General features: G+C 42.2%; 2 protein-coding genes across 5 annotated transcripts in view; both read right to left on the bottom strand.

Moving 5' to 3' along the window:
* Positions 1–11,367, bottom strand: part of kmt2d (lysine (K)-specific methyltransferase 2D) — a 30,901-nt gene extending 19,534 nt beyond the window's left edge. The window contains exons 1-28 of one of the 4 annotated variants that reach the window (XM_022208663.2): positions 11,244–11,367; positions 8,874–8,956; positions 8,442–8,550; positions 8,122–8,324; positions 7,897–8,006; positions 7,625–7,787; positions 6,667–6,838; positions 6,448–6,562; positions 6,076–6,254; positions 5,691–5,983; positions 5,457–5,561; positions 4,533–5,314; positions 4,291–4,404; positions 4,063–4,176; positions 3,831–3,935; positions 3,566–3,747; positions 3,119–3,283; positions 2,809–2,918; positions 2,637–2,681; positions 2,340–2,528; positions 2,077–2,253; positions 1,853–1,975; positions 1,208–1,329; positions 973–1,108; positions 783–872; positions 620–697; positions 348–506; positions 137–206 (exon numbers count right to left, since the gene is read on the bottom strand). In XM_022208663.2, coding sequence (XP_022064355.2) covers positions 137–206; positions 348–506; positions 620–697; positions 783–872; positions 973–1,108; positions 1,208–1,329; positions 1,853–1,975; positions 2,077–2,253; positions 2,340–2,528; positions 2,637–2,681; positions 2,809–2,918; positions 3,119–3,283; positions 3,566–3,747; positions 3,831–3,935; positions 4,063–4,176; positions 4,291–4,404; positions 4,533–5,314; positions 5,457–5,561; positions 5,691–5,983; positions 6,076–6,254; positions 6,448–6,562; positions 6,667–6,838; positions 7,625–7,787; positions 7,897–8,006; positions 8,122–8,324; positions 8,442–8,550; positions 8,874–8,956; positions 11,244–11,248 — 4,298 coding nt within the window. In that variant the 5' untranslated portion in view covers positions 11,249–11,367. The remainder of the gene's footprint in view (positions 1–136; positions 207–347; positions 507–619; positions 698–782; positions 873–972; positions 1,109–1,207; positions 1,330–1,852; positions 1,976–2,076; positions 2,254–2,339; positions 2,529–2,636; positions 2,682–2,808; positions 2,919–3,118; positions 3,284–3,565; positions 3,748–3,830; positions 3,936–4,062; positions 4,177–4,290; positions 4,405–4,532; positions 5,315–5,456; positions 5,562–5,690; positions 5,984–6,075; positions 6,255–6,447; positions 6,563–6,666; positions 6,839–7,624; positions 7,788–7,896; positions 8,007–8,121; positions 8,325–8,441; positions 8,551–8,873; positions 8,957–11,243) is intronic. The other 3 variants (XM_051949020.1, XM_051949021.1, XM_051949019.1) reach the window with 3 other exon arrangements.
* Positions 11,368–15,300: 3,933 nt separating this feature from the next.
* dhh (desert hedgehog signaling molecule) lies at positions 15,301–20,497 on the bottom strand. Its single transcript, XM_022208665.2, has 3 exons — positions 19,484–20,497; positions 16,687–16,948; positions 15,301–16,535 (listed from the first exon to the last, which is right to left on the bottom strand). Exons 1-3 carry the CDS (start codon positions 19,790–19,792, stop codon positions 15,715–15,717), a joined length of 1,392 nt encoding a protein of 463 aa, XP_022064357.1. The 5' UTR covers positions 19,793–20,497; the 3' UTR covers positions 15,301–15,714.
* Positions 20,498–20,623: the final 126 nt, after the last annotated feature.

Here is a 20,623-nt window from a genome sequence, read left to right as displayed (position 1 = left end):
GTTGTAAACTGCAGAAAAATAAGGGGAATTAAGCATCTACATTTACATAAGTTGCGGCAGAAAAGCAGAATATAGATTAGAGATAGATTATTGCATGCAAAATAAAATACATCAAGCAAATCAATATTGGTCCTACCGCATGTCAAAGAATGGTGACTGAGAGAGACCAGGAAAGGCATCCATCATTCCAGCTGAGGGCAGGGACCCTGTAAGAGACATTCTATGTTTGAATCCCAATCCAAGCTTCATTTAAACCATTTCTGCCGATTTCAGAATTATAAGAAATACTGATTGGATAATTAAAGGTTGGAATTATACGATCATCTGCGTGCATCCTTTGTACACACCTGAGAGGAGAGCTCTCTGTGGCAGAGTGCTACGATTGAGTTCTCCCTTACTGCCCTCCAAGATGGGCTTCATGCCCCCCAAAGAGGAGCCATCTGACACTCCCAAAACCTTCCTGAAGAACTGCTCAGAGTCCTGACTCTCCACTCCTTGTGGAAGACCTGTTACAAAAGGACAACACCAGAAAAGGCGGGGTGTTAAAATAGGATATTAAATCTTTCGCCAAGTTAGCGCTGCATACTGCATATTTTAAAGTACTCTCATATTCAATTACCTTCACTTTTTTCTGCATCAGAGTCTTGAGGGTCAGTTGACACCTGGTCCTTCAGTGAAGAGGATGGTGTAGGAATACCTAAAATTGTAAAATAAGTCAATCTGTAATTACCTAAAGACTACAACAATTAACTAGTCACTTCACTGTCCATGTACACACTTACCTCCACCGTCTCCCTGAGCCTGGGGGGCCTCACCCCCCTCTTGCTTGAGAGGAATATTACCTTCCACCATCCGATCCTTGGCCTCAGCTACTGAGAGAAACACAAAAGTCACACACCTTGTACTGACCTTTTCCACACTCAGTATCACAAATGATGGGTAGAATGTCACTGGTCAAGTTTGCGTTCTTACTCTCTGGGGTAGCAGTTTTGACCCCTGTTGGTGCTGCTAATGAAGGTCGGACAAGGCATGCACCTGGCCTCTGCCCTGGAGCGATCATCACAGCTTTCTTGCTCAAGTCTATTAGTGTCTTTCCAAAGAAAGCCTCCTGCAGTGAATTAAACATGTTTAAGTTATGAAAATTACATGAGTGGAAGCTGTGAGTTTCAAAACTGTTCAAAGCAAAGGGCAGAGAGAAACCACAAACCTGAAGATAAGCTGGAAACATGTCCTCAAGTTTGCTCTTCTTCCGACCACGGCGTTTCTTGGCCTGTTCCTCACCCTCCACTGGTTTGGGATCCATTATGTTATCCGTGTCAGGGTGGGGTCCTACATATATACATATATAGAAAACAATTAAATTCAGTTTCCTAATTTTTCAATATTCCCAGAAAATTAATAGTGGCATGCTGCCACAAGTTAAGCAAGCTATGTTGTAAAATGCAAGGCTTGTATTGGCAGGGGACATGTGGTTTCAGCACCATGGCAGATGATGGGACACTGCATTGTGGCACAAGTTAATAAATGACTTAACTTTTTTGCTTAATTTACATAATTGTTCATTATATTTTACTTTGGCATCTCCATTGCATCACATGGCTTTGATTAAATGAATGAGGGGTCTTTGTTTATTCAGGTTAGGTAAATGTCAATCTGCACATAGACTTTGGGATCATAAATAACAAAGTTATAAAACAGTTTTTCTGATCTCACAAAATGTTTCAAAGCATTGAATCCCTGTCCCTTTCAGTTACTATTAGTGAAAAAAATGTGAATATTGTGGAATGATTTTAAACATATAATACTACAAACATTTTATTATTGGATAAAAGAAAATTAAACGGTTACTAACCACCTTCAATGGTTCGCTCTATTGGCTGTCCATCTAACGTAGTCTCTCCAGCCAGCTGGGCAAAAAATTCTTTCTTCATCCGTGTGTGACATTTCCTTTGTCGCACCATAAAGCCTCCAATTCCTAGTAGAATTAAATAATAACATATTTCTAAGCATTCCATGAATACTAGGGACATCTACGTAGACATCATAAGTTGTTGTGTGACGTTAGGGATGGCTTACCAGGCCTGTAAGGTTTCCGCTTTCTTTTTTTGCTGTCATCTGTCTCCTCTGCGCCTCCTTTCAGTCCATCACAGTCAGCCATGCCATCTGCACCTCCATCCCTCTCAGCACCACCTTCTCTGTCAGGGCTCCCAGGTTGCTCCATCTTGGTTTCACATTCCATGGGTTCCCCACAGCCTATTTAAACAGAATAAAATTAAAAACGAGCAAAATACCCCTGAAAATTGTTCATACATCAATGAACGAGCAGAAAGAATGCCAACCTTTTCCATCCTCTCCTTCTCCATCAGCCTCCCTTAGATCCATTCCATCAGGACCTCCATCACAGCAAAGAGTGCCAAGACGGGAGCGACGTTGCCGTCTCTTGTGCAGAGGAGACATGGAGATGCTGCGGAGCAGGGACATACCCGACTCCGTCAGCCAAACACCCTCCAGCCGGTAGAACTGCGGTTCTGTAAAGTGACATTTGCAAACCTAAGTGACATTGAATAAAACAAACAGAACATAGCCATGCAGGGTGTGTTTGCAATAATAAACATGAATAAACAAAATCCACTAACCTGGCTCTTTGATCTTTATTGAAGCCATAATGGCGGACTCTACTACTGTGTACAAAGGCAAAATGCAAGGAGAGACAGCAAAAGAAAATTGTGTTATCTGTGCATAAATATCCCATGTATACTTTTGGCGTCTTCATTTTCAGTTTTAAAATGGTACCTTTCTGAGACTTACCCACAGGTTTTGGAACATAAGGGGTACAGGACGTGCATGCAAAGCCCTCATCAGAAGCCTGTTCCACCTCATCCTCTGTGTACAGACTCTCACAGACAGCATGGACCCATCTGCATTGGCACACACAAATACATAGTGATACTCACTTTTCAGTAAATCACACAACAGCTCAGAGACGTTATGGAATAATTTATATGAAAACTGCATAAATAACCCATTTCATTCCTTGTTTTCAAAAGCTGCAGTCTCATGAATATCTCAGTTTCTGTGTTTAGTGTGTGCATGAGTAGTCCAAATAACCAGCACCCACCGATCGCAGTACTGACACTGCAGTAGAAGCTCCTCCTCCATGAAGTTTTCTCGGCATACCGGACAGGTGACGAGGCTGGCACAGGGGCCACAGTGTGTGTAGTTGTTCTGCCACTCACAGTGGAAACCCGGTGAGCCGGAGCCACACTGTACACAGCACACACACCTGGACAGAAGCAGTGAAGCACGCTGTAACATTTGTCTAAATAATACGCAATTTGAAAAAAAAAATTGCAGATGCCATAGTCAGTGGTGTAGCAATTTTCTCTGTTGAGAAAGAAGCTAGAGGAAAAGGTTGGGCCTTTGAATTGCTAATGCAGGCTGAGACACCAGTGTTTTACATAATATGCAAATCTGAATGTATTCATTTCCATTTGACCCAATTCAAAGCTACAAAGCTGAACAAAGCATTGTGCACTTAGGAGTTTTTTTTGTTTGTTTTTCTTACCATTTGCACTTCCAACCACCCTTGGGTACGGTGTGCAAGGGTGGGTCCAAGCAGTAGGTGTGATAGCTGACATCACAGTCGTCACACAGCAGCAGACGGGAGGGGTCTGAAGCCTTTCCACACACCTCACACACAATACATTCCAAACAGCGCCAGCCCTTACGGAGCATCGTCTTGGTGATCTGTAGAGGATATCAGGTTTAATCTATCAGCATTCACAAAACATAGGAATTACAACTAAATCTAAGGATGACACTGATCTTACTTTGCTGTTCACACAGTAAGGATGATAACACTGGGCACACTGAGCACAAGCCAGCAACTGTCCCTCTGCACCCTTTCCAAAACTGCCACACACAACACACATATCCTGAAACACAGGAGAAAAAGAGGAAGGGAAATAAAGAGTCGATTAGCACTGCATTCAAAAGTGACAGCTGCAGTTCTTGGCACAGCAAATGGGCACAGTGTAGTTGGAAAAACATTAAGAGCTGTACCTGCAGCAGGACAAATTTATCAGTGTTTGAGAATAGAACCACTGTGTTCTGCATGGTGTCATCTTCCTCATCATCCTCTTCCTTACTTATTCCAGTGTCTAAGGTCATGCTTAGCTGTAAAGGGGATAACAGTTATGACAAAATTTGTCCTTACACAACAAACTAACGCGTTATAAAACTTAAAAACATTTTTTAAAACATCTGAATAGTGCAGAATGTATAACTCACCAAGAAGGCATCAATGCAGGAGGCCATGGCTTTGAGGCGAGACCTCCCGCCACGCCCTCTGCCTCCACCACCCCCTCGTGGTCTACGCTTCACAGGGAAACTACTGCTTCGCCCCTACAAGTGAAAGGAAAAAAATTTAATGTAAAGTCATGTTGTGACAATGACATCCTAGACATAAAACGAGACTTAAAGTAATTCCTGTTGTTGAAGATTAAACACTGAAACATAGAACAACTTGTCACCTGTTTGACTCTTGAGCGGCCTGGAGATCCTCTACGTTTTGCCTTCTCTCTATCACTTCTGAGGGGTTCGAAGGGAAGTGAGTCATCAGTCTCAGTGAGCAGATTATCTGGATGTGAGCGGCCAGCGGATACAAGGCCAAGCTCCATGGACAGCTGAGGATCAGGTTCTCCTGGAGAGCCCAGAAAGCCGCTGCTGCTCTCATCTCCATGGCTCATATTGGACATTTCATCCAGCAGCAATTCTGGCTTAACCTCTTGTAATTCCTGCTTTAAGTCCTCATTATGTCCATCTCCTTTCATCTGCTCATCATCCTCTTCCTCATCCTCTTCTTCAGAGTGAGGTAGTAACCTCCCATCCATGTCCGCAGCAGACAGTGCCTCTTGTGTGTCTACTGATAAAGAACGAGTAGGAAACTGGGGCTCCTGGCATGGACTTCTTTCCTGCTTATCATCAATGGACAAAGGCTCCGTTTTGATCACAGAGTTTGGAGAAGCTGGTAACTTTTGTGGATCATTACTGAATTGTTCTGCAACAGTCATGTCATCAGATCCACTCTTTAATAACTCTTGTGATAGCTTGTGTTCAACTGGGGGAGGGGCCTCTTGCTTCTCCACCTCCATATTTTCAGAGCCCTGCTGTGACACCAGTGGTGGTTCTGCTTTAGGGTTGTTGTCAGACTGTGTTGCTGCTTTGGGGTCCTGAGAAGGGGTGGCCTGGGTCATCTGGCTGAGTGCCTCCTCTGCTCTCTCTTCATCAGCAGGTAGACAAGGGGCCCCCTGTTCTGTTGTTGCACATTATACATTTGAGATTAAGGAATGCATGATTATCAGTATCATCCTTTATTTATCTATCATTAGTTACGGCAGACATCAGACAAATAAGGCAGTGCTTTGTGTTCATATGTATGCCCAGCACGAATTTACCTGTAGACTCACTTGGAGCAGCTGACGCCTCAGAATCGAGTTGTTCTGCTGCAACCTGTGGCTGACCCTCCATGGTTTTTTCTCCAACATCTGCAGACTCCACCCCTAAAATCAATCAACAGTAATTATCTTACATAGAGAGGTCTCAGAGAAACATTTTTTACTAATCCAGTAAAACTCATGAGAGGCATGTCTTGTAATTTTGGCAGAATGTCATTTCCAGTTCAGACGTACCCAAGTCCATTGGTGTCTCTTCTTCAGCCGTACATTCAGCCTGACCAATCTCTGTCTGTCCTGGTGTCCCGTCTGATAAATCTATCTGCTTTTCTGCCACCATGTCTGCATCCATTTGGATTGTCATCTTCATCAGTTTCATTTGTCCCTCAGTATCCTCAGATGCCTCTCTGGTCTGTGTCTCTGCAGTGTTTGGTTGCGCAACAGGCTGCTGCTGATCCTCCTTGCAAAGCAGGCAAATGTACTTGGCTTCTGGAGATTGACCCAGTAAAGCACACTCACTGTGCACCCGCCTAAGACAAGAACAGATCATCAAGAAATATTTTTGACAATAAGAGTAACATAGACACACGTTATAGCAACCTCCACGGTATGTTGAACTAACCTGTGGCACATGCTGCAGCACTGCAGAGCAACAGATGGGTTGGAAGCTTTGCTACATACGCAACACACAGAGCTGCGGTGATGCTGGCATCCCTCACACACGGCGTAGTTATCAAACCACTGGGCAGAACCTGGCAGCACTAGTCCTCGGACACCACACTCCATACAGACACGACACCTCTGACATAATAGAGATTGTGGAATTAAAAGGTGATCAAAGAAGCAATTGGAAATAGCTCTCTTACACATATCCTGGTAAGTGCAAATATTTTCAGAATGCATAACACAGTTTCAAACTAGTAAATTTGCTTAAACCTATGATTCAAAGCTCTGGGAATCTTCGTGTAAATAGGTGAAAACAAATGTGACTTACTCTGCATTTCCATGGGTCAGAGGGAACAGAATCCATGGCTGGCTGAAGACAGAAGGTGTGGTATCCCTTATCACAGGCATCACATACCAACATTTTGGAGTCTTCCCCTGGTTGTCTAAGCAATTGAAGAAATGAGACAAAATGGAAATAAATCTCAGATAAACAAGACAGAAGTTAAGATTTGTGTCAAAATCATCAAAAAAAAAACAACAAACTTGCCTGCAAGTCTGGCACACTTTACACTCTGGGCACTGCCATCCGGCCCGCTGGATGGGCGTGGCACCAATCTCCAGACAGGCAGCATGATAATGTAGGCCACAACCCGTACAGAATAGCAAATCCGAGAGCTCCCCCGCTGAGTCACACACAGCACACCATGCCTCCTCACCAGCTGGGGAAAAAAATATAAAATGGCATTAGAAAAACTAAATTACACTTGCATGACTTATAGTTTTTATTTCTTCGTTGTACATCATGAAAGTCGACAAGGAATAGCACCACAAGATGGGGAACCGGTATTCCTCAAAGATGCCAAGTGCTTTGTTAAGCAAAGAAAGTTTGTTTTTGCTGTTTTATTCACATTTTTTGGCTGACGTCTTTGCGTATATTTTTTACATGAACAGAGAAGAGAAGGACAGGTCCCCAGCCAGAATTTAAACCAGGGAATATATGGTATGTGTCCATGTGGTATGTACCCTAACCACTCAGCCATCAGGTTGCGCGCAAAGTACACCATGTTTTTTAATCTCTGAACAACCACCAGGTCGCTGGCAACCCATTTGAGCTAGTGCAACATGACCACATTTTAAGAAACAAGAAAATGTTACCTTTTAAATTAAATCTCATGTGTATTTGGGCCTTACTTTTGGGTGTGGCAAACAACACATTAGTATGGAATTCAAAAGTTTTAAAAAGTAGATATATTATCTATGATTATTTTTTAACTATTAAACTATGCTGGCATTTAACATTTTGTAGACACGAAGACCATGACAAAGTTTAAAGGCTTAGCAAATTAACATTCTACAGCTGATAAAACTAAGTCAGCAAGGCCTATTTGACAGGCATGTGGTCATCATTAACATGATGTGTGCACAGTATAACCCCTGCATAGTGAACATAAACCAAGTAATAATGACTTCATCGCAATTTTGGCAAAGATGACAACTTCTCTTACCCAGCTCCTCTGCCTTGTCTATGTGCTCTGGACAGAGGAGGACCAACTGCTTCATGGACTGGAATGATCCACTGGCTGCTGAGCAGGGGAAGTGGTAGAACCGTGAGCAGCCCTCAGCATGGCATCGAATGGTTGCACCCAGCCTTTTGCAGTATTCGCAAAGCTGACACAAATCAACAATGGCAAGTATTAACTTTTATGAAGGAATAATCTTAGAACTTTTATATTCCCATCCAATACATCTAATCCAAGTCAATGAACATAACACTTACCCGCTGTGTCCCTGAGATAACGGCCTTATCCACGTTCTCCAGCTTCTCATCCTCAGTCCGCTTCACTCCCTCCGACCACACCGCACACCAGTGATGAACCCAGTAACCCCCTATTCATTATAAAGCCAAGGTCAGTAAAATATCTAAATAAACTTACTTTCATTATAAATATGTGTGATACACGTATATCTGCTAGACGGAGCCAGTGATTAATTTGTGTTTAACCTGAATCATCAAGGAGTGCCGTCAGACAAGAGGACTCCAAAAATCCAATGGAAGACAGGTCGTCATTTCCGGGCTGTGGCAGTGGGGAAGCTGATGGCTTGAGGGATGGTTGATCAGAAGATGGCCCAAATTGTCTCAGTTCCCGCTGTCCATGCAGGCTCCGCTCTACACAGTTACAAAGCGCACAGGCACGAACTCTCTCTCTGTGTAGTGACAAATGAAACATAAATAGAGATTCAGCTTGTTGTGCTGCCAAAAATGACCATCTTGGAATAAAGTTATGAGTACAACAGCCTTGATGATCTGACTAAGGAACTTACACAGGTGTGCTGGAAGAGGCTGCATTAGCACCAGACTCATCCTCTGCAGCAGGAAGGGCCTTGGACTCCTCAGAGGAGACAAGTTGCTTTGCAGTGGCATTGTCATCAGCTAAATAAAAAGGAAAAAATGAAACCCTGGCACTCAGCAATAACTGCATTAAAGACACAAATACTATTTTGTCAGGGGAAATCAAATCAAAGCTGTTGCTCCATCTGGTGCATTACAAACCCATTTAAAGAATATATCAGAACATAGCAACATAAATGTAATAATATAATAAAAATGAAACATTCTACAAATTACAAATCACTGCTCTAAAGAGAGAGAAAACCGGCCTTTGTCCTCAACCATGTTCATTTTTGCCTCAGGGTGGAGGAACACATTATTTATGACACTGCAGAATGAAGTGCAAAACATGGAGAATTCATTACCTGTTGGTTCAGAGTCATTCTCCTCGCAGTTTGATTTCTGCTCGTCCATTCCCTGTACTGATTTTGACCTCCTTGACAGAGATCTGCAATTTAAAAACATAATTCTTCAGTTTGTGAATGCTTCTATTTCAGAATGCTGGTCATAATTATTCACAATATGCAAACAATCTGTGAGCGTTTTAGTTAAAGCCATGTCATTAACGTCAGGTCTGTTATCACCACATTACAGTAACAGTATGTGAAAATGATTTAATATACGAGACTTTCTCTCATAAACCGACATATTTATCAGCATGAAAAAAGAATCCTCCAAACGCTTCCTTTTTCACAACATACCACAGGCATGACTCCCTACCCACCCAAAAGCACTTTAAACATAAAACCGACAACTAACAACAAACTAATTCAATATGACTACCACGTCTTTACTTGGGATGATTTCCTTGTGTTCATCTAAACAACGTCAGTAGTAATGCAACCGAGCTTTTTCGCAAACTCATGAAAATAGCGCGAAGGTTACAGAGAGAGATCAATCGGTTTAACAACTGAAATTATTTACCCAGCAATGCATAATCCAAAAGGGTTAAACTGCTTCGGTAAAAAAGCACGAAATGTTACAAGTGAAATGGTGTTTTGCTAAATAAAACAACCATAAATCGGGATACACAAAGAAAACACAACTTCCGTATGTAGAACTTCCTGTTGCAGCGGGACTCCGTTCGTGCGGAACCCTGCCACTCGCATCATAGTTCCGCTACGAGATAAACGCCATTAACAAAATTACTGTAACACAAACAATGAAAGGCTCATCGTATTTAATCCACAAGGCTAATAATAGGAAGTGCTGGTGTGTTTTTAACGTCTATGACCATTCACGAGTGACATCTTAAAAGCGGTCAGCTAGCTTTAATTAGCATGCTATAATTTAACGGTTTATTACAGCTTCGCCAATATTTGGCAATATAACCATGAATCCCCAGATGTCAGAAAACTGACAAGAGAGAGAATCGGCAATGATACGATGCCGTGCTAATCTAATTGTCAAAAAGGCAATAGAGGAGACGGTGGTTATGAAACACAGATCCAGCCGATTGTGTCTGTTTTCCTGACTTACAAAATAACAAATTGTGCCAACATACTTAACAAAAGAAAACCTTCCTGTAAGCTAACGTTATCACACACACATTTCGTAATATTTCCTTTTCATTCTCGCTAAAACAGCTGGAATAAGATGCCAGTCCAAGGACGGGTGCGCTTTCCTCGTGTTTAACAGAAGCAGAATCAACAACAATTTAAGAATGGAATACAATGCATATTTTGCAACACTAACCAATAGCAACGTATATGCAAAAGCCAAACTTTATTACATGGGGGGTGTTTTAAAGAACTGTCCAATCATTACTTTAAAAGATACAGCCCAAACTCTCAAAATATAAGTGCACAGTCAAAATAACTTGTACAATATGTGGCGCCGCATCATAAGCAAAGTGCTCCAACGGCCGTTAAGGGCAAAATGCAATCGGGCTAATGTACAAAGCTATATAATGTTAACGTTACATCTCCGTATTAACCGTATTCGGTGGCAACAACACTGGAAACGCACTCTCCTCTCGACAACAAACTCATGTTAAATCCAAGTCCCCCAAAGCCTAACTCTCTTTATATCATCCTTAACACGGATACTATACATGCTTTATTTCTGAAATTAAGCTGCCAATGTTCAGAGCAAAACTAATGACACGATGGCTAAGTTACCGTCTTAACATCCTTGCTAGCAAAGTTAACGTGAAAAGTGTTAACGTTACAAATTAACTTTCACCGCAAACATGTTTGGTTTTAGTTTGTACTGTTAGTCAACAGCAGGTGCGATTTGTTCCAATGCCACAGTAAAAGCTACTGTGGTTTAATAGTTGAATAATTGCAGCGCTAAGCACTATTTCTCAATGTAAACATCGACTTCAAAGGGTTGGTTGTGTCCAGCAAATAGCCAAGTCCCTGCCACTGGAGACAGGCTGATACGGTAAAGCTAACAACTATCAATGGTGACGTAGCTGCAAAGTCTTCCGAAGAGACAAAACTACGAGAAATACATGAAATACCATGCACCAAAACATGCGTTTTGAAAAATATCAATGGACTATTCTGTGGATCATATCGTTGAAACAGGCGGCGTAGGACATATTTCAACCTAAAGTTAGTAACCAGGTAACATAGCTAGTTCTCCAGCAACTAGACAAGCCCCATCTGGTCGAAGCTAACAGCTAAATGGTACCAATAGCAGCGCTAACACCCGGTCTAAGGTCAGGGTTAGTGTGTCTTTAGGTATGTCTGTTGCAAGAAGTTAAAGAGGCCACAATTAAAGCAGCTCACCTCATAAAAACAATATCGACTCCTCATGCATCAGCAAAATCCAAACAGCCACACAGCGTCCCAAAATGCTGACGGTCGCCTCATTTTATGCACCGGACTAACGCTGCGGCTAGCCGGCTGGAGGGTGAGTGGGGGAAGTGCACGTCGGCGGAAGGCAGGCTGTGCGGTGGTGCTAGCTAGCTGTTCAACTAGATGGATTACATATAGCTAACCAGCTACTTGAGCTTTGTTTCGAGGGGTGGTGTACAGCCGGGGAACTATTAAACACAAAGACAAGTCTTCGACCAGTCGAGAAAAAGGTTCCCCGGCTTCATGCACTGAATCCAGAAACTCTCTACCTGACTGGCTCCTTGCTTGTGGATTTAGCTTGACGGCTAAAACGTTAGCTAGCTGCTGCTCTGTTCTGGAATCTCACTCGCGAGGTCGTTAAAGCTATTGCAAGTTGGCACAAAATAGTGTATCCGAAAATAACAGCCCTAAACTTAGTTGACACACCAGTGTATACAATTTTCTTTAAGTTTAAGTCGACTGGAGACTTAAATCTACCTAAATTTGCAGCTCAACTTTGCATGGGTACCCTTGTATGGGTCACTAGCATCTCTTCACTTCGCTGAACTGCGTTGCGTCTGCACACGGCTGTTCCGCCAAGTGGCTAGCCGCTGCTAGCACTGCTAGCTAATAACAACTACGTCAAAAAATAATTCATGCAAACGAACGAGCACAAATTGTGTTTTTATCACACGATACTTGTAGATGCGTTACATTTGAGTTAAGCGGCGAACAACACACTGTGAGCGGTTGACAATTCAGAACTCAACACAAGATTTTAATGTAGAGAGCGCGGACCAGTGAAATATGGTGGATATTAGATATTAGGTCATTAGATTTTCGGATCCAGGGAAGCCATTTTTCATTAGATTGTTATGATTGTAAGAGCAGAGTTGCTGTGACGGACCTGCGATTGAAAGATTTGGTCGTGTTAAGTGATCGGCAGCTATTTGACTGGGTTCAATCAGGTTCATTTTTTTCTTGGTGCAAATTCATTTTGTCATGAATATAAGTAATATGCACTTCATCGTGGTCGATAATGCCCTTTCCCCCCTCGATTTTTATACTGCTGTGTGCATTTGACAGGAGCTATTGAGAAAGATTGGGAAGTACAGTCGATGACATGATCCGAAATAAACCTTGACCAAGTTTCCAGCAAGTTCATCTGCAAGGACTGAAATAAGTCAGTCAACATAAGTGTTGCTTGTGTTTTTAGATGTTTCATGGTTTATTCTGGCTGTTTGGTGCCACATTATTTTGCTCTATGCTCTGGTCATAATTATCAAATTTCTATCAAGTGACATGGAGATAAATTAAAAACTAAAATGTGTGTACAGCCTTTAAATAATAGTAATGAGTTAAAGACGTGCTCAGCCATGCAGTAAACACTTTACAGCCATTTTTTCCATATAACGAATTTGTTCATATTTAGTAGGTGATCTTTCTATTATTTTAAATACTAATTATTTCCTAATGTAATGAAAGCTCTGATTTCATTCACAGTCAATGTTAAAGAGCAATAATAATGTCACAGGCGGTGAACACACCACAGATCCTGTGGGGGGATGGGACTGGGTTGGCCTTCTTTATCTGCCGGCTGCCTTATCACTGTGAGAAAATTACATTGGTATGGATGACCCAGGAAGGATAGGTTCAAGAAAACTGCTCTGAGAGCTGCTCGGTTCCCTAATTGTTAGTTTTCGATGGGACCTCTAACGAGCGTCATGCTGAAATTTGAGGGCATGTTAAAAACCAGTACACTTTGCATAACAGCAAATGAGCTGTTCTGCAGATAAAGGCGGAAAGTGCACTCAGAGTTTCAGCGCTTGTATTTTTCTGTTTGTTTTTCATAAAGAGTGGCACGATTCAGAATTTGGTGAGGAAAAAGATTTATTTCATTCTGTAGTTCTGATTAAATCTAGACACTGAGCTCGCTGTGCCATCCTTTCATGAGCCCACGCTGAAAAGCTAAAGGCCCAAGGCGGTACATGTAGTAAAGCTCAGATGTCATTGAGATGATCCTGTGAAATTAGAGAAAATGAGGTTGGGTAACTGCCTCCTCCACTGTTAGAACAACACAGGTTTAATCATCATATACTGTATATCATCTGCCATGAATAGCAAAACACTCACATGTTAATTAGCTTACTTAACCTATAGCTCAACATTTTCAAGAAACTATGTAGGAGAACATCTGCTGAAGTTACTGTAGGTGATTTCACATGAATGTTTCTCTTTATTACCTGTAGATGAGCGTCTAATGCAATACACTGTCTACTCAAAATACTCTGTGTGATCTTCTTTCGGCAGTGAACAAGAACCTGCTGCAGGGGGTCTGCACTTGATCTTGTATTGTGAAATTGAATAAGTGTAGAGGCATTTTAGAGTATGCACATGAGGCCACTAAAGTGAATAATGTACAAGAATTACTGGTGAACGCAACTAAATCAAGAATAGTTTTAGTTTTCCAAAGGTGATCAGAAATATGTTTGAAAGACATATTAACACTCATAGAATCTGTCTTAAAGCTACAGTAAACAGAATCATTTTAGCTATAGTCATAGCTTTTGGAGCCATGTACACACACAAATATGGAAATATTTGCATGCACAAATAATATTGTCATAAAAAGTTATGTCATTATTGTTGGAGCCTGATGACACTGGTTTCAATTCTGAACAGAAATATTTGCTCATTGAATATTTGAGATTGTCATTGGCTGAATGAGTGCTATACATGCTTTCATTTTGAAAATAGGTTATTATTGATCCCCCTGACAGGATTAGTTAACTCCCCATTCAGCTTTAGTAAAATTGGATTAGATTTTAGGGGGCTGAGACTGGCTGTAAAACAGTCACTGATTGGCTGATGGATGTAAATAGAGGCTGGTATTAGGACACAAGGCCTCTCCTATTGGTCAGTTGGTGAGCAGGGTGCTTTCCCATCTGCCTCTTGTATCTCAAGGATAATCCCCTAGAATACCTTCACAGATGTTTACAACAGAGCATACATTGGTAGAAGAGAATATATTTTGTCTGCTGTGCATTTTTATGTACTTTAAAGAGCACCAGTAAGAAAAAACAATGCATGCTACTTTTATAGCATACAGTTTGGTCTGTTTTTATCTTATTTACCTCGTATTGTGTTGATTTTGAGCTCATAGTACTCATAACATAGTGTGGAGTAAGCTATACAAATATTTACTGTACAGTCATTGCTGTAAACTGCAAATAAATAATATCCTTTATGTATGTAAATGGTTGTAAAATATATAGGTTTTACTAGCTCTGATGTACATAATATTATAAATCAAACCAATGTTTGCTAATTTAAATGAGAGTTTATTATGGAGAGAAGTCATTGTACCTATGAGGAAATTTCTAAAAGGACAGGGGGGGAAATTCACAGGTATAATAACAATTCCTCCACAAGGGGGTGTATAACCTCACACTCCTGAAAACAGCCCTCAACAAACAGCACTAACCTTTCAAAAGCTGCTTTACTTTGAGCATGTTTAGAGTAGATTTTTAGTGGGAAGAGGTAAATTGCCTTCGAAGCAAGTCAAAGTGTATCTATTGTCTTTTGATGAATAGATGAGCAAAATTCAGCACAGTCGACATATACAACAAACTACTGCAATGCACACCAATAAACTCTTCTCCTCTAAGATTCTGAGAAACCTGATAACCGCCTTTAAGTAGCCCTTGAAGTGTTTATCAGAATCTGAGACTCTGATAAAGTCAAAGTGGTGGCAGAGTGTGGGGAATATTAAGTACGTCTGGGCTTTTCATTAACCTGTCGGCCTGTTAGGCTATATTTCCACGGCACACCGCTGCACGCTGCAACGTACATAAAAGTCAACTGCAAGCCCTGGAAACTATTCTCTGCATTTGTCATGTACCTGTTTTTTTTTTTTTCATGCAGAGCAACTCATTTTGGCTTAATAAACAAAAGATAAATCAGCTTAATAGGCAAAATTTACTGCAGAGCTGAAGAAAAAGAGTGTTGCTTCATAAAATTACATTTTAATTTGGTTTATGACATAACAACAAGTAGGGCGTACAATACAGGTAACGGAATTATTACAATAAAATGAAACATTTATATATTATGATTCAGAAAGTACAAAAATAAAGATTCTATTAGAATAATATATATTTTCCACATGTATAACTGAAACAAAGAAATACTCAGATGTACAGACAGACTATGATAGTCATTATGGTATCACCATTTCTATATTTACCTGCTCAGGTAAACTGTCTCTTTAGGAGTATCACCACAGTGTTAGACTGTTTATCACAATGATTATATTACAAACAACAGTGACAAAAGCAAGCAAGCCATTCCAGTGTTTTTAATTTGAGAGAAAAACAGGAGTTGTTAGTGTAAATGTATGTAAGGAATCTATATGTTAAGGCTTTTAAGGATGAAATGAGTTGGAGTCTAAAACAAGGCATCCAATACTGTACAGTAATCTAGCATACCAGTGCACGTGTGATATCCGTCTTTTCAAGGAGTGTTTCTCTTTAATTTCCATCTTCATAGGTTCACTCTGATTGTTTTGTTTGCTCAGAATGTCATCGTTCACATATATGTTTGCTTTGTCCTGTGTGGACAAACCACTGAAACTCATTGGAGTCTTAGTGCAAGTTTCTTGACGGTCAGTGGTATGGTGTCCCTTTGCCGTCTTCCCCCAGAAGAGCTGGCTTAACGAGGAGAAGAGTCGCAGAGGTCCAAATGCCCAGTGTGCAAGTCTGTGGTCCTCCAACAGTGCATAGCTGGATGCCAGCACGCCATCTACGAACAAAGTTCCAGCTTCTGTCAAGGGCGCATACACTCCCACACTCTCTGCAACTGAAATGGAGATGATTTGAGATGGGTGCATTTGACCCCCTGCTGTATGGACGAGAACACAGTCCCCTGTCTTGGCTCTGCTAGCAAACTGAGCCTGGTACTCCCTACTGTCACGTCTGCAGTGGGGGGACAAAAACACCAAGTGATGCGGAGTGAGGGCCAATCTATGGCCGTCTTCTGTCTCCAGAGACAGAAAAGAAGACCAGCTTTCTTGGTCCTGGTGCAGAAACAAGACTACTTGGCTAAACACGACTTGGCCTGTCCCAGACAGGGCCATGACTCTGTCCCCAGGAACCAGTGATGACAGACTTTTCTGGCTCCCTCCAGCAACAGTCACCCGGGCCCAGCCTGGGAAACAGCCACCTTTTTCCACAGCAACAGAATGATCTGCAGAAAGATCAGCAGAAAAAGTAAAGATGACTGTACAAATTATGTTCCTTTTTTGTGTCCTAAATATCCTGATACACCAAACAGTGACGTGATGCAATATGACAGCTACCAGCATGATCATGCATGAGAGCTCCATCCTTGAACTTACCAGCTTTTACTGAACAGTGGATGTGATATTTGGACTCATAATGGACCCAGTCGAAGCCTGCCTCCACAGCCAGCTGGGCCAGAAGACCGTACTTCTCAGTTTCCCTGTCATCAGTGGTTATATCCACAGCGCGGCCCTCATAGTGCAGAGAGCCAGGAGGGTGGTGACCATCTTCATCCCAGGCCTCCGTCACACGTAGGTGAACCCCTGGCCACTGGTTCATCACTGCAATCGCCAACCGATTCAAACAGTCCTTACACCGCTGGGAACAGAAGGAGACAGAGGAGAGGGGTTCAGTTTCAAACAGCATAACTAATTCAATGGCTGGTATATTGGAAAAGATTAGACTATTACAGATATACAAATGTGAGCACATATGTCAGCCTTTAACAATCAATTTGTAGTACATACATACATTTGCTTCACACAGATTTACCAGATTTTCAAACTCTCAAATGAGTATGAATTCATAATATTGGTGTCAGGCTATTAGATAAGCAGTTCCACTAAGGATTAGGTTCCATATCGGTAAAATAGCAACATTCACTACAAAGAGAGTCTAACAAATCACCTTTTCTCTTATCAAAATCTGAAGTAGAAAACAGTCGGATAACCATTTAGTATATATGAGACTGTTTATGATGTTTTTTTTAAGTTGTTAAAAGCTGGACCTGAACAGATTCAAATTAAAACTGGACACAGTTTCAATAAAACTTAACATCACTGAGAATTATTTTATATTAACGGAAGTCAAACCCATTTCCAGTAAAGGACTTTTGACTAATAGCAGACTTTATGTGTGGATGAACGTGTGAAGATGTATGGATGTGCATTTCTGAGTCTCTTTCCTTTTTAAATCTGTCATTCCTCTACAGGTATAACAACAGGGCTGGGTTGCATGGTTGGTTGGTTTTCAGATGTGAAAAATGCTGTACAGTAAGATTCTGTTTTCTATCTGTAGATATTTCTCTTTTATTTGACATTTTTGAAATAGTTCTCAGTTCATTTAAGACAAAACTTCTACTTTAAATCACTTGTTCTACAGCATGTGTCATGTACAGTTTGAACCAAACCCATGAACAGGCAACAGAAATGTGTAATCATTCATTAACAGCAGCAGCAGAACTAGCTCGGAATACAGGCGGCTGTGAGTCTCCACCGACGTACAGAGTGATTTCAGTGCTTAGCGGAAAATGATCCCAGCATTTCAACGCTCTGTCTCTGGCTCCCAGGTTATGATTATTTGTCTGCTGGCATCATCACACAATTCCTCCTCTACTCCGTTAAAGGCCATCTCAACCTTGCTCAAACAATCAGAGTACAAGAACAAACCTACTGTAGCCAGTTTGGCACATTCCTTGGCCTTTTCAACGGGGTGACAGAATAATCAAGGCCATTCTCTGCCTTTCCAGATTGTTCCAGGCTTGAGTTTCTCGGTTTCACCCCTGAGACATTTGATCAAATATGTGCACAGTGACTCTTAACACCCCCGTGGGCCATAATGTTACAGACTGTGTCAGCATTGTCGCAAAATAGCAGGCAGAGAAGTGATGACGTCGACATCCGAGGTGATACACTCATTGTTGTCTCCTGAAAGCGTGTTTGCTTGTGACTTGCGTGATGTGGCAGGTCTTGCGGTGCAGAATTAGCCGAACAAAGCTTATTTCGCAGGCGAAAAAAAAGGCTGAGACGGAAAGCGAGGTGAGCATGGAGCTGGGTGAGAAGAAAGCAGCAGAGCCGAGGCTGGGACTCCAGAGAGAGGGCAGAGGGGAAGAATGTATGGGCACGGACTTGGGAATGTGACAGCAAGAGTGAGAAAGAGAGAGGCACAGAAAACAAACAGGGTAGATTTCTCTCGCAATGCCATTGAAGAGAGGCGTTTCATTGTCACAACTACAATAGTCGCTTTTCCGACGGTGCCATTACTTCAGCAGGCGGGAATTTTATATAGGCGACCCCTCTGAGCCTCCGAATGACGCACAAAGAGCATCTTTCACATCTGGGCAAAAAAAAAAAAAAATGGGGCACATACACACACTCAAAATGGGTATCAGAAGGGCACACATATACAACCACAAGTTTCCATCACATAAAATCACTCTGGGAGGGGAAGGAACACAGATTCATATCCGAAACAATCACAGTGGGCCACAGCATCCAAACAGAGCAGTATCTGAGTGTCCACTGCTCAAAAGTTGTTCATCTCGCTGCCTCGATCTTATCATCTCGACATCATTGATTTGTCCTTTGTGACTTTAGCTGCCTGTCCTCAGTAAACAATCAAGAATTTAGGTTTAAGTGTCACGCCTGGATGTTATTTTCTGGTAGGGCACACTGAGAACCTGCCATAGAAATCAGTTTAATTCCAATAACAAAGACTTTGGTTAAAGATTAAAAGGAATTGTTCCTGTAGGGGAACTCTGTCTCTTAAGGGTAGTGTTGAATTACATCCTGATTGTCTTATCACCGCAAAAAAGGGAGGGAATGTTTGGTTAAAACTTACACAGTCTGTGTTGAACATTTGTCAGTTAGGAGCCTGGCAAGGGCAGGTAGTGTAGAGAACAGCAAACAATGACCGAGATTGTATGATTCGATCTGAAGGTGCCGTGCTGCAGTGGTATGAACTGTAAACCACTGTCTGCACATTTGTGTTAATGTAGTTGATCAGGCATCCAGCAGAGGGATTGTGTAGGAAAGGATCAAGACACTTCAGTCTCAGCATCCCTCAGCTAGTTGTCTGACCTGTTTGCTCATTTATTCTAAAATTAGCCCCATTAAACACAACAACCGGCCTCACCTTGGTCATGAAGCGGTCAGCGTTTGTGTTCTCCTCATCTTTGAACACAATGTCTGGGTTGTAGTTGCACACCAGCTCATTGAACCGCTCAGAGTTGCGTGTGATCTTGCCTTCTGCTCTGCCGCTGGCCCCGAGGTTGTTTTCTGAGAAGTTGGGGAAAAACTGCTTGTAGTGCATGGCTGTGAGCTTCCTGGGCCGGGGTCGGATGCCGTACCCGGGGCCTGGCCCGCATCCCTGGACCAGCCATATGCATGTCCACACGGCAAGCAGGCCAAGCTGTGCCAGGCGGGCCCACCAGGACTGCTTCATTGGGGAGGGTTGGGGCTCCCAGGAATCAGTGGCTCACAGTTCCTGCAGCAACAGCCCAGTTCCAGGTGTGTGACAGCAAGTGAATGAGGGTCAAATGTGGGTCCATTCCAAATCATGGATTACTGGTGTTGATATAAACACAAAAAATGCTGGGACATGCAGGTACTTCTTACAGTCTTGATCAGAACAGGAGCTTAAAAGTACAGAAGCAGATACTCTGATTCAGTTTTTAAAGTAGCTCCAGGAGTGATCTGATTGGTGGAAGTGAAGTTTGGCATCAAATAAGAAATCAGAGAGCTTTTGGAGCAGATATTTCACCAAATATCAGCTGCTTCTAGGTCTCCTGAGAGCTGAAAGTCATCTTCACACGTCCTTCAACGTTACCTGTCGTGACGCAGGTGTTTTTTTTAAAGTCTCTTTCTGCTCACTTACCGCTTCTCTCTCCACGCAGCTTCCCCTTGACGCGACACACAAACTGACGCGCACTTAAAGCTCCTCGGATCTCTGGTGTCCCTCTGTGGACGCTCTCATCCTCTCTGTTCATCCAAGAAACGCGTCTGTAGAGACAGTCGGCTACTTGTTGTTGTTATTGTGTGTGTTTTCTTCCTCCTTCTCTGTTTCGTCCACCGTCTTCTGTCGCGTTTCAGCGCTCCTGGCCACCTTGCGCCAGCCATTGGGTCTTATTAGCGTCCGGACAAGATTGCCCTCCCTTCCTCTGCGCGCTCCCACCGCTTCAGCACACGCCTCCAATTCAGCCATACAAAGGACACATGATTAGTCTAATTATGTTCACACAATGACCCGGACCCCCCTCAAACTCATTAAATATTT

Source organism: Acanthochromis polyacanthus, chromosome 6 (genome assembly GCF_021347895.1).
Source record: "Acanthochromis polyacanthus isolate Apoly-LR-REF ecotype Palm Island chromosome 6, KAUST_Apoly_ChrSc, whole genome shotgun sequence".
Taxonomy (NCBI): Eukaryota; Metazoa; Chordata; class Actinopteri; family Pomacentridae; genus Acanthochromis; species Acanthochromis polyacanthus.
The sequence above is the reverse complement of the archived record's forward strand: the minus strand, read 5'-3'. Positions and strand labels throughout refer to the sequence as shown.

What these genes read in the sequence shown, in the direction of transcription:
- dhh (XM_022208665.2), bottom strand. Translation starts at nt 19,792, where the DNA reads ATGAAGCAGTCCTGGTGGGCCCGCCTGGCACAGCTTGGCCTGCTTGCC. An exon ending in CTGACCGCTTCATGACCAAG is followed by an intron (nt 16,949 to 19,483) that starts GTGAGGCCGGTT and finishes TTCTGTTCCCAG; the next exon opens with CGGTGTAAGGACTGTTTGAA. An exon ending in CCACTGTTCAGTAAAAGCTG is followed by an intron (nt 16,536 to 16,686) that starts GTAAGTTCAAGG and finishes ATCTTTCTGCAG; the next exon opens with ATCATTCTGTTGCTGTGGAA.